The following is a 12,147-nucleotide window of genomic DNA, read 5'->3' on the forward strand; positions in this document are numbered from 1 at the left end:
AAGGTTGAGCAATCAAATGACAGTGTATTCTTTTAAAGCGGTCACGTGGAGGAGTCTGGTAAGGAAGCCTCCCGTAGGGGTGCGCCTCTGACTCAGGCGGGGCTGTTAAGTAGAGTGGGAGGGGCAGAGGCAGCTCTGGCGGGGCCGCAGGCTCCCTGTAGGGCGACAGGCGAGAGCCGGGCCCGTGTTGTGGGGCTTTCCCCAAGGAGGACCTGGCCTGCCCTTGAAGAACAAGTTTTGTTTCTCCGTAGGGGTAACTAGCTCGGGGTTTCCCTTTGATTTTGGCCGGGTTCCCTACAAAGGAAGACGCCCGTTGAAAGACATGATTGGCTCGTACAAAAGTCGTCACAGTAGCGGAGACCCTGCACCCGAGGGGACACCGGGCAGCGGTGGCGCCAGCAAGCCGCCCTCCGACGCACAGCTGCAGGGCCTGCAAGAAGAGCTGGAGCGCTTGCGGAAAGAGCTGTCCAGCCAGAAGGTAACGCTTCTTCCTCCCGCTCCCTCTCCTTCCCTGCAGCGCCCCGGCTGCGAGCTGCCTGCTGCCGTGGCCGCTGGGTCTGACCGCTTGTTCCAAGATAAGGAGAGGGCAGGCCCCTTGCGTGGCCAGAGGAGGGCATTATCTGCGCCCCGCCCTCTCCCACCCTGAGCTTCAGCCCAGAGTCTAGGAACAGTAATTAAAAGCCTTCCCACATCCTGTTAAACAACTCTTTCCTTCTGCGCTAATGAGACCTAACACCCCTAATTGCTCAGCAGGCGGTGACTCGGTGTTGGAGCTCCCATTGTGTAACACGGGTGAGCGTCCACCCGGAACCATTGCTAGTTACAGTGTGTATGCCCATTACTTCCTGTTTCCTACTATTGTCTATGGAAGGTCTCTGTGGAGTAAGTTTTTTTCCACTTTATTTCTGAGATTCTTCAAGAGGAAGTTTGGTGTTAAAATGCTTCCAGTAACGGTTCTGCATTCGCTCAGATTCCAGTGGTTGCTCCATGCAGACTTCTCATGGCACCGCGCTCCCCTCCCCTGCCCCCACCCTGGCTGCAGGAGCTGGTGCGGCTGCTGCAGCAGACCGTGCGGTCGTCCCAGTACGACAAGTACTTCACGAGCAGCCGCCTGTGTGATGGCGTCCCCGAGGACACGCTCGAGCTCCTGCACCAGAAGGACGACCAGATCCTGGGTCTCGCCGGCCAGCTGGAGAAGCTCGGCCTGGAGAAGGAGAGCCTGCAGCAGGAGGTGCGGACGCTGAAGAGCTCAGTGGGCGAGCTCAACGAGAAGCTGGGGATGCTGATGGAGACCATCCAGGCCAAGGACGAGGTCATCATGAAGCTGTCGCGGCAGCTCAGCGAGTGCGAGGACAGCGCGGGTAGTGCGGCCTCTCCCACCTGGCCGCCCAGCTCTCCCACAGCCGCCCCTGCCAGCAGGGACCAGCTGGAGCTGGACAGGCTGAAGGTAAGAGCAGGCCTGGGCTCTGATTGCTGGGACAGGAGACCCCAAACCCCTTACCAATGTCACCATTACCAGTGGCTACTGACCTCCGCGAGCTACAGTCAAATAGTTGCTAGTCTCCTAGGGAGCTTCCTTGGAGAACGGAAGGCGGCCCAGCGATGTTGCCATTGCTCCAGCAATTTCAGCGCTCTCCCCTTTCTGGCTTCAAGGCAGCTGAGATGTCTGTTTGTACAACTGTTCCAGAGACTGCGTCTTGTCCCTCTGTGGCCAGCTCAGGAAAATCACCACATTAAATGAATTCATTTCTCCTCTCCCTTGTCACAGCAGTGGTCCCTGCCTGCCTGCCTGCTGCTGCTGCCGAGGGTGGCCCCAGAGATTCCTCAGAAAGTGCCCAATAATCAGTTTTCAGTTCCTCAGAACTGGCTCTAACTCAGCAGGGCTCTTAGGGGAGGCCGTGAAATGTCTGTGTGAATAATTAGTCAACATTGAACCAATGTGAATTGATGGATTTTTTTTTTCAACAGGATAACCTGCAGGGGTACAAAACCCAAAATAAATTTCTAAATAAGGAGATTTTGGAACTCTCGGCGCTGCGGAGGAATGCGGAAAGGAGAGAGAGGGATCTCATGGCCAAGGTGGGTCAGGGTGGGTGGGCTCCGTTACCTGGCAGCCGGCGAGGCTCGGGAGCCACTGAGAAATGGACGCACTTGAAAACCAGCTCCGCGCGTGGGGGGAGGCACGGGAAAGCAGAGCTAAGACAGGCGCAGTGCATAGCACTGCTGTGTCACTGTCTGCGATGAGAACAGATGGCCGTGCCGACAGGGGCAACTCCCGTTCACACATGCAATGGCGTTTACAGAAAAAAGGTAAATACTCTTCCGAGTCTGCAGATTGAAGTTATCTGCACTTGTGGCTCATGCTATGGGGCTCGGCGGATCTGTATGTTCTCTGCACGGGGGGCCGACGAGGACACGGCCTCCCCGGCGAGCCCGGCAGGGTTGCTGTGCAGGTCAGGCAGGACTGTGGCTGCGGCGAGCTGCGCAAGGCGGCGACGTCACAGACACTGCAGTTACAGTCCTGCGGAGTCCCGGGACACCTGCCTCCCGCACGGCAGCTTCCCAAACCTCGCTCTGCACGACCTCCAGGGCTGTGTTTGACCTGCCCGAATGGTGGCAGGTGGGGGCCAGTCCTGGGCCCTTGTCCTAAGAAGGTGGCGATGCGGCTTGGCCTGGTTTTTGCGGCCACCTCTCGCCCGTCCAGGACCGACACCCATGTTGGCATCCTGGTGTCTTATCAGCAGTGCCTCTTCTGTGCCAGGCCCCGTAGAAGGAAGGGGGCCCACGGCAGGGCACGTCACATGTGACAGGTGGCCCGTGGCGTAAACTTGTCTCCCGTCTTTGATTTAGCGCTTCCGGGTCCCCTCCTGGCAGCTCGCAGCGAGTCGCCCCCGGCAGCTGCACACGGAAGGTGCGCTGCTCCTGCGGGTCTGTGGGCTGGAGGTCATGGCCGCTCTCTCTGCAGTACTCCAGCCTGGAAGCCAAGCTCTGCCAGATAGAGAGCAAGTACTTGATCCTGCTGCAAGAGATGAAGACCCCCGTCTGCTCAGAGGAGCCGGGGCCCGCTCGCGACGTCATAGCCCAGCTCCTGGAGGACGCACTGCAGGTCGAGGGCTCAGAGCAGCCGGAGCAGGCCTTCGTGAAGCCGCATCTCGTCAGGTAGCGCTGGCGGCTGCGTGGGGTGGTGGCAGCAGTGGCAGTTCGCCCGTGGGCAGGACACAGGGCCCTGTGGTCCTGCGGCCAGGTCCCCATCCCCTTGCGGGCTGTTGGGGCGGCCCCTCCCAGCTCCTCGAGCCGGGGTCCCCGAGCCTCTGGCCCCTTCTTCCGCCATCCAGGCTTCCCAGGCCTCGCTCCGCACCTCTCCCGCCTCTCCCGCTGCTGCATCTCTCCAGCCAGCTCTGCCCTTTCCCTTGTACTTCTAAGGGCTCCCATGGTGACGTTGACCGTGTCGTTGGCGGCATGTCCCACCCAACAACCCAGGACATCCTCCCTGCCTGAGGCTCTGGAACCAAATCTGTCTGCCCCCACGTTCCTTCGCCACCCAGCGTCGCTGGACGTCCTTGCGGACTAAGTTCCCTCCACCCTAATAGCTCTTAAACGTTCTTCCCTTGTCTTTTCACTTTTTAAAATGACGCTGTTCAAACATGAAAGCTATGCATGTATCCGTATGGCACACACACACATGTGTTCACGTAGCCAAGTCTATCACCCTTGTTTTCATGGTGTTGCTTGTGTGTCTTCTGTGCTTTTCACATTTACGGATTTAAACCATCTCAGATTTGTTGTTTTTTACTGTGTCCTATCAAAAGAAGTTTTCATTTGCTCTGGCCAGTGTGGCTCAGTCAGTTGGAGCATCATCCTATAACCAAAAGGTTGTGGGTTCGATCCCTGGTCTGGCAAGTACAGGAGGCAACCAATTAATGCCTTTCTCTCTCCCTTTCTGACTCTGTGGAGAACAAGGGAAAAAGTGTCCTCTGGTGAGGATGAAAAGAAAAAAGGTTAAATTTACTTTTGCTCCACGCAGAGGGCCAGTTTTCCTCACCCTGTTCGTGGGGAACTTCGTCACAGGCTGAGATGCCTGGTTAGACGTGAAACCCCAGGCGCCAACTTCCAGGTTCTCTTTTGGGTCTTTTTGCGGCGATCACATCATTCAACTCTCCCTTTTGCTCTTCTCCCCAGCGAATATGACATTTACGGGTTCCGCACGGTCCCAGAGGACGACGAGGAAGAGAAGTTGGTGGCCAAGGTCCGGGCGCTGGACCTGAAGAGCCTGTGCCTCACGGAGGCGCAGGAGGTATCCACGGGCGTCAAGTGGGAGAACTACTTCGCGAGCACCGTGAACCGGGAGATGGCCTGCTCCCCGGAGCTGAAGAACCTGATCCGGGCGGGCATTCCGCACGAGCACCGCTCCAAGGTGTGGAAGTGGTGCGTGGGCCTGCGCACCCGCAAGTTCAGGGACAGCGCGCAGCCCGGCTACTTCCAGGGGCTGCTGCAGAAGGCGCTGGAGAAGCAGAACCCGGCCTCCAAGCAGATCGAGCTGGACCTGCTGCGGACGCTGCCCAACAACAAGCACTACTCCTGCCCCACCTCGGAGGGCGTGCAGAAGCTGCGCAACGTGCTGCTGGCCTTCTCCTGGCGCAACCCGGACATCGGCTACTGCCAGGGCCTCAACAGGTGGGTGCTCGCGGCGCCGCCCGCCCCTGGGCTCCCGGCGCCGCCCGCCGCGCCCTCCCCGTCCGCGTGGCCGAGAAAACCCCCTGTTTTCATGGGAGGAAGGAGCTGCGTGCAGTGAGCCAGCGGACACTTTTTTTTTTTGAGTCCTTTTCCTAGGAGATGTGTATTGATTTTAGGGAGCGAGGAAGGGGAAGAGAGAGTGAGAGAAACATTGATCAGTTGCCACACACACACCCCCCGACAGGGGATCAAACCCACAGCCTTCTGGTGCAGGGGGTGAGGCTCCAGCCAACGGAGCCCCCTGGCCCGGGCGGAGCTGGTTGTCATTGTGCACCCTCCCCAGTGCAGCTAGAATAACTGAGAGACACACACATGCTTCCGAGAAAGTATTAACGCCGAAGTCCCGTTGATCTGACACAACTGGGTTTCTCTCTCTTCTCCCTGTGGTTATTGTCACACGTGGGCTTGGCCAGACGTATGACTTCATTCGTGCTGCGCGTGTGACGTGAACCCCGGTGGCCCTCCTGGGCACCCGGGGTCTTTGTGGGTCACGAAGTGGCCCAGGCAGAGCCCCAGCAGTGGAAGCTGAGCATGAAGAAGCCCCACCTTGTTTGTCTTCGGGCCTTTCCCTGTTCCCGTGGGCAGAGAACCCTGACAGCCTGTCGTGTTTTCTCAGGGACGCGGGCGCCCGTCCCCAGCCGCGTGGGGACAGGGCAGGGCGCAGCGGGTGCTGAGGGCTGCTGCCCCCGCCCCAGTGCTCTCTCTCTCTCTAACTTTGTAATGTTACTTGACTTTGTTATAATTTCCTCTAACGAAGAAAAACACACACATTCCGAGAAGCGGCTCCAGGGCTTCCCTGTGAGTCAGGCACGGCCGCCTCCTGCACGGGCAGAGGCTCTGGGCCTCGGACGGGAGGGGCTTCCCCGCCTCGCCCTCCCTCCTCCGCCCCGGCGCCTGCTCGCGCGCACCGCACCGCAGATGGCTGGACAAGCCACCTCGTGACGCGTGACAGCGTGAGCGGCCAGAGCCACGCGCCCGTCGTGACTCCCACAGCGGCCGTTCCCCCGCCGCGCTGACCCGCAGGGTCCATTGGTCTGAAGCCCCTTTTTAACCAAAACAGCATCAGGAAAGTTGTTTTTAAACTCTCGTGCGTTTGTCTCTCACATCATCTCTGGATGTTTTGTGCATAAAAGGACGAACTGGAATGTCTTGAACCATAAGCTCCAAGAATTAGCTGCAGTAGCAAAAATCTGACCCTGAAAACTTCTTTTCCACAAGGCTGGCCGATCCCTGGGAAACACTGTCACCGTCCGTCCCTGAAACCAAGTGCAGGGGCGGAAGGGTGGCCTCCCCGGCGCCGGGGGGCTGAGCCGTGGCTGCGAGGAGGTGGCACCCGCCGGCGACGCTCACCTCACCCGTCCCCTGTGCTTGCAGGCTGGTGGCCGTGGCCCTCCTGTACCTGGAACAGGAAGACGCCTTCTGGTGCCTGGTCACCATCGTGGAGGTCTTCATGCCTCGGGACTACTACACAAAGACGCTCTTAGGATCCCAGGTACGGCCGGAAACGCCGGGCTCCCGCCAGCCGCTGGTGGAGGCGCGGGGGCCCAGCCTTGGCTCGCTGGGGGAGGCGGGCCGCTGCCCTCCCTGGTCTCCGCCCCCAGGCCCAGAGGCCGGGATGCGGGCAGGTGCCCGGGCGGCCGGGAGGACCCAGGCCCAGGAAGCAGCGAGGCGCGGTGGGAGGGTCTCAGGAAGCTCTGGCCGGGCCCTGGGTCCGTGCCCGCCACTCCTGGGGCCGCGCCGCGGGCCGGCCGCCGGAGCTGTGTCCCTCTGCGGTCGGGCAGCCCCGCCAGGGCCGCTGTCTCCAGACGCTCCTCCCTGCCCCCCCCCCACGCCCCGCCTGTGGCCCCGGGGCCACGGGCTCAGTCCACGCCGCCCAGGCCCTGAGCCGGCCAGCTGAGCGCCCGGCCAGGGGTCCTTCCTGCCCTTGCCTCCGGGCCGCCCCCCGTCAGCTGCTTGGCCGCTCAGCTGCTGTCACCACGGTGACCGTCTGCCTGGGGAAGTCCCTCTGTGGTCAACGTCTGGGAGGCGCTGGGTTTTGCTTTCCACTTGCAGCTCTGCCACAAGGAGCTAAAAAGCGGGGAGCTGGGCCGCGGGCCTCACGCTGGGCCGGCAGCCAGGGCCCCCTCCCGGGCGCCGTGCGGCTTGGCCCCGACACGGCCCCCCTGCCTCAGTTTCCCCATCCGTAAGAGTGTTTGAGGTTGAATTCTGACGACGCACTGAGAGAGTTTCATGTCAAGCTGACAAGGTCGTGGGGACTCAGTCACATTATCGTTAATGTTATTGTTACGGGCCAAGGGGAAGGCCTGTTTTAAGTGGGTATTTGAGATAAAATCTGCATCATGTCACCTCGCAAACACCCGTGTAAACTCTGAGGAGGCGCCTTCCCCTGACTGTTGAGATTCTGGGTCTCGCTCGGTAAAGAGAAGTGAGCGTTTTTATATATTTCCTGTTGTCTTTTTTTTTTCCTCTTAACCCTGACATGGTTCAGCATCAGGAGGCGGCCTGGCTGCGTCTCCGGCAGCCCAGCGTCCGCCCCGCCCCCGTGGGCCGGTGCCCGTTCCAGTCCGGGGCTGAGACACCCCCACAGCCGACAGCCTGTACGCACCCGGCCGTCCCCGTCTGGCGGGCACGGCCCTGCTGCTCCTGAACGGGCGGCCTCACTGCGCTCAGCCCCGCGCTGTGCGCAGGGCCCCGCGCGCGCCCCCGCTGCCGCTGCTGCGGTTCACACATTCCCTGCCCGGTCCCTCCGCTAAGCACACCTGCAGGCCTGGGACCTCGCCAGGCGCCAGGGCCACGGAGGCGCACGGCGCAGCCATCCCTGGTCCTCCTACCCCTGCGCCAGGCTCTGGGCAGCCACGCGCGTGAGGCGCCGCCCACCACCTGCCGGGGACGCGCGTGGGGGCCAGCGCCCCCTGGCGGCCTCCTCAGCGGACACCCCGGCAGAAGCAGCCCCGAGGCCGTCACTCGGTCCTGTGGTCAGCTGTCCTCCGCTGCGCTCGCCACCGCCAGGCGAGACGCACATGCAGATGTGTAGTTGTCACTTGAATGTGGAGGGCAGAACTACACCCGCAGAAAAGGGGCCTCACCCCCCGTGGCGGACGCCGCCCCTGCCCCGCGGAAGAGCGCTGGCCGCCAGCCAGGAAGAAGGGCTCCGGCCCGAGCCCTCCCGGCTCAGCGCCGGCACAGCCCCGACCCGGCTGCCGGGCAGGCCGAGCTCCTGGGGCGGAGGTCGCCTCTGAGGCCGCGTCCCTGGATCCGCAGGTGGACGGGCGAGGCCACGCCGGCAGGCTCCTCGCGCATCTGCCCCCCCCCCCGGGCCCGTGGAGTGCAGGGGCGGGCCTCAGGCTGTAGACCCCACGGCCTGGGGGCGGCGGGCCCCACGCCTCTGCCCTCTGCTCCCTGCAGGTGGACCAGCGGGTGTTCAGAGACCTGATGAGTGAGAAGCTGCCGCGGCTGCACGCCCACCTGGAGCAGTACAAGGTGGACTACACCCTCATCACGTTCAACTGGTTCCTGGTGGTGTTCGTGGACAGCGTCGTCAGCGACGTCCTCTTCAAAATATGGGACTCCTTTCTGTACGAGGGCCCGAAGGTGGGTTGCCCGCTGGCGGCGTCCGTGGCGGCGGCGTGGCCGGCTCCCTGCGGACACGCGACGGCGCCCCGCGCCGAGCCCCCCGGCGAGGCGTGCCACTGCGGGGGACGGGGGTCCACGCAGTCGGTCACCTGCGTGCCCGTCAGAAGCGCGTAGCCCCCCAGCCCTGCACACGGGGGCTCTGCGGGTTTGCGGGCTGAGCCGCCCCGGCGTGGGGATGGGACGCGGAGGCCCTGCGGTCAGTGTGCAGAGGACGGGGACAGGCCCTGGGGCCCCTGCAGAGCCTCACGCCCATGGGCCGCCCGCGCCGTCCGTTGTGTGCTTTGTAAAGACCGGTTCTCACGCCAACGATAGCCGGTGACGGAGGCCGCAGCGGCAGGAGAGCTCGGAACCGAGGGCGTGTGTCTGGGGGTGGTTCTCTCCGCCCCCGCCTCCTGGTCTCTGTTCTGGGTGTGCCTCACGTCCCTCCCTAGGTTTTCTGTGTTTGTCTAAAGATAGGCATCTTAATTTTTAAAAAAAATTTTAAAGATTTTATTTATTTTCAGAGAGAGGGGAAGGAAGGAGAGAGGGAAACACCCATGTGTGGTTGCCTCCCACGCGCCCCCTGCTGGGGACCCGGCCCACAACCCAGGCAGGTGCCCCCGCTGGGAATCGAACTGGCGACCCTTTGGGTCTCAGACCAGTGCTGAATCCACCACGCCCCACCAGCCAGGGCTAAAATACAGGCTTTTTAAAAAAACTACCTGGGAGAGAGTTCCACGTCGGGGCATGTGGACTTGGCTTTTGTTTTTAAACTCTGCATATGCAGATGAACCAGGAGCACACACACCGGCCCCCGCAGTGGGGAGTCCCCACACGTGCGCAAGTACACGTGCCGGCCTGGGAGGGAGGCGCAGGTCTGGGGCTGGCCCGCCTGCGTCCCCGCGGAAGACGGCTCCTCGCCCTGCCCTGCCGAGGGCCCCGCCGACGGGCGGCCTCAGCGGCAGGGAGCGTGCGTGCGCCCCGCACTCTGTCCCCCGTGGGACCGCGCCCCGGGCTGTCGCTGTCGGGAGGGATCCTCAGCCGGGACCTGCCCCGGGGTTGCTACTGGGCCACAGGCAGGAAAGTCAGCAGATGACGTACTTAAAGGACGTGGGCAGGTTCCCCTAAACTGGTTGAACTTGCAGGGCAACCACGATCCAGTCCCCCGGCCTCAAACACAGCGCCCCCAAAACAAATCCGTAAAAAAATCCATATTTTCACTCTCTCCCTGTACTGAAAAGTCAGCGGTTCACAGCCTAGGTTCACGTTGGGATAAAAACTGCGAGGAGGCGTGGAGCCGTCTGAGCTTCACAGCCGACCGACTGACCGCGGCTTTGATTTTATGTAAAAACGACTTCCAGTTCTGCGTACGTTCTTGACTGGACGTGTCCGCTGCACTCGGTGGGGGGCTTCCGCAGCGCCCTTGCTCTGTGGGAAACGCCCACCCCCACCCGTGGGAGGTGCTCCCGAGGCTCCGGGAGGCTGGGTGCTTCTGCACACACGTCCCTGTCCTTCCCACAGGTCATTTTCCGTTTTGCCCTCGCGCTTTTCAAATACAAGGAAGAGGAGATCCTGAAGTTGCAAGACTCCATGTCCATATTCAAGTACCTGCGCTACTTCACTCGCACGATCCTCGACGCTCGGTGAGTCCCCGGGGGAGAGTCCGCGCGCCCGGCCGGCCGGCCCCAGGCCTCTGCTCCTGCCTCAGACGCAGGCCGCCGATGGCCCCACCCGCTCTCCAGCCGCCCGGCCCCGCAGCAGTGGCAGCGGGCAGACGTGCGTGGCAGCACTGACTCAGTGCAGGGCGGGCAGGCCCCCTGCCAGCATCGGGGTGACAGGTGGGGACCTTGTGGGGCGGGGCCGCTCCGTGCTGTGAGGGCCAGGGCACCGGACGGAGCCCCGGGACCCGGGGGTGGGAGCCGCGAGGCGGACGGGCCGGGGCTGGTGTCCGTGTGGCAGCAGCTGACTGCGCTCAGCCCTCGTCGGCTGTGCCAGGACTTTGCGCGTCTCCCTGAGGGGGTTTGTGGCGCTGCAGGGTAGATGCGCGAGGGGCCTGCTGGGCTGGAGCAGGACAGGCAGCCCTGGGAGACCAGGGCGTCCGGGGGAGGGGTGGGGGCCTGGAGGGAGGCTCCGCCAGACGGGGCGGGGGGCCCGGTGCTCTCGCCCCGGGAGCTGCAGTGTCTGGGAACCCTCACGCCCCTCCCGCCCCGGCCTCGCTGGGTGGCCTGCTTGGCCGCCCGGCAGCCTCTGCGTGAGCAGGCCTGGCCTCCCGGGGGCGCCGCGCCCGGGCCCCACTGACACTGTCCCGTGTCCCCGCAGGAAGCTGATCAGCATCTCCTTTGGGGACCTGAACCCTTTCCCCCTGCGCCAGATCCGCAACCGGCGCGCCTACCACCTGGAGAAGGTGCGGCTGGAGCTGACGGAGCTGGAGGCCATCCGGGAGGACTTCCTGCGAGAGCGCGACGCCAGCCCTGACAAGGGCGCGCTGGGCAGCGACGAGGAGGAGGACACCTGAGCGGCCCGCTCCCAGCCAGGCGGCTCCTTCGTGCGGGCCCAGCGCGCCGCCCCCTCGGTCCCCGGACGCCTGCTGGGCCGCCGTCCAGACCACACCGCAGCCTCCGTTCGCTCCCGGCCACGGGCCGGGGCCCCACCGGTTTCCAGCCCCCTCTGCCACGCGATCGGTCCCACGGATCCCGTCGCGTGTTGCGATCGATGGCGCTCGGCCAGGCCCCCCGTCGGCGCCTCGCAGAGCCTGTTTGCAGCCTGGGTCACCCGTGGGGGCGTCCGCGCCCTTCGAAAGCCCCAGGCGGGCCGCCTCCCGGGCTGCGTCCCCTCTCCCCGCGGGCAGCGCAGCATCCGCTGGGTGGCCGCGCCCTGGAGGACACCCAGTGCTCGGACTCCTAGGCCAGAACGTGGCCGCTTCCGCGGCAAAGCGACTTCCCAGGAAAGGCGAGCACGTCGCTGCTCAGCAACCGCCCGGAGGAGCCGCACCAGCCTGCTGGGGGCCACACACCGCAGGCGGCTGACCGTCCTGCCAGGCAGCCTCGGCCGGGGGCGCAGGGGTCCAGCTGCTCAGTGGGCGGGGTCTGCGGCTCCCTCCAGAGCAGCCGGTGCGCGCAAGCGGCCCCCCGCCTGGCTGGGCCGTGCCTCTGCTCGGGCCGGAGCATCCCTGCGACCCAGAGGCCCCCCTTCCCTGGGCCTTGCTGTGGGGTCGCAGGGCGTCCGGCATGTGGGGCCGCCCCGGGGGTCCTGGAGACCCACGCACCCCCTTTTTGGAGCTCTGCATCTTTGCACAAGGAAGGGGGTCCTCCTCCGTCTTTCTGTGGGCCGTCCTTGCCGCACAAACAGCACATCATTCTTCAAATAGGAAAGAAATCGTTTTACATGGAGTTTCTTACACTACCCAGAAGGCATTGGAAATAATCGTTGGTTGACATGTGCCAAACACGCGCAGGCTGAGAGGCGAACCAGTGTCGTTCGAAGGCGCTCGGCCTCCCAGCAGCTGCCCCCACGCACCAGACTGAGCTCAGCTTCTGTCTTGTGCAGACAGAGCTGGTCTGTATTTGGCCAAAAAAAAGCCTGCCTCCTGTCAGGTATCAGAAACGGGCTTTCCATCGTTCGGGTCTCCGGGAGCAGGAGTTTCAGCCCCGGCTTCTCCGGGAGGTTACCTTGGAGCCGGGTCCCGTGCGGGGGGCGGGCAGCACCTCACTATCCCCGGAAGCCCTTGCTGTGCCCGGGCCTGGGGCCCGGCTTCCCTCAGACTTTAGTCCCCACGCTCATTTCTCCTGGAGCTGCGCGCCG

At 63.5% G+C, this 12,147-nt stretch overlaps 1 protein-coding gene across 1 annotated transcript in view; it reads left to right on the forward strand.

The window, feature by feature from the left end:
* The window catches only part of TBC1D2B (TBC1 domain family member 2B), a 34,433-nt gene extending 22,928 nt beyond the window's left edge, over positions 1-11,505 (forward strand). The window contains exons 5-13 of the mRNA XM_054588823.1: positions 252-478; positions 1,043-1,447; positions 1,969-2,079; positions 2,966-3,159; positions 4,180-4,674; positions 6,109-6,226; positions 8,140-8,325; positions 9,868-9,989; positions 10,666-11,505. Coding sequence (XP_054444798.1) covers positions 252-478; positions 1,043-1,447; positions 1,969-2,079; positions 2,966-3,159; positions 4,180-4,674; positions 6,109-6,226; positions 8,140-8,325; positions 9,868-9,989; positions 10,666-10,861 — 2,054 coding nt within the window. The 3' untranslated portion in view covers positions 10,862-11,505. The remainder of the gene's footprint in view (positions 1-251; positions 479-1,042; positions 1,448-1,968; positions 2,080-2,965; positions 3,160-4,179; positions 4,675-6,108; positions 6,227-8,139; positions 8,326-9,867; positions 9,990-10,665) is intronic.
* Positions 11,506-12,147: the final 642 nt, after the last annotated feature.

The sequence above is a fragment of the Pteronotus mesoamericanus genome, unplaced genomic scaffold (genome assembly GCF_021234165.1).
Source record: "Pteronotus mesoamericanus isolate MK-2021 breed Mesoamerican mustached bat unplaced genomic scaffold, CSHL_Meso_final contig_1242, whole genome shotgun sequence".
Classification (NCBI taxonomy): domain Eukaryota; kingdom Metazoa; phylum Chordata; class Mammalia; order Chiroptera; family Mormoopidae; genus Pteronotus; species Pteronotus mesoamericanus.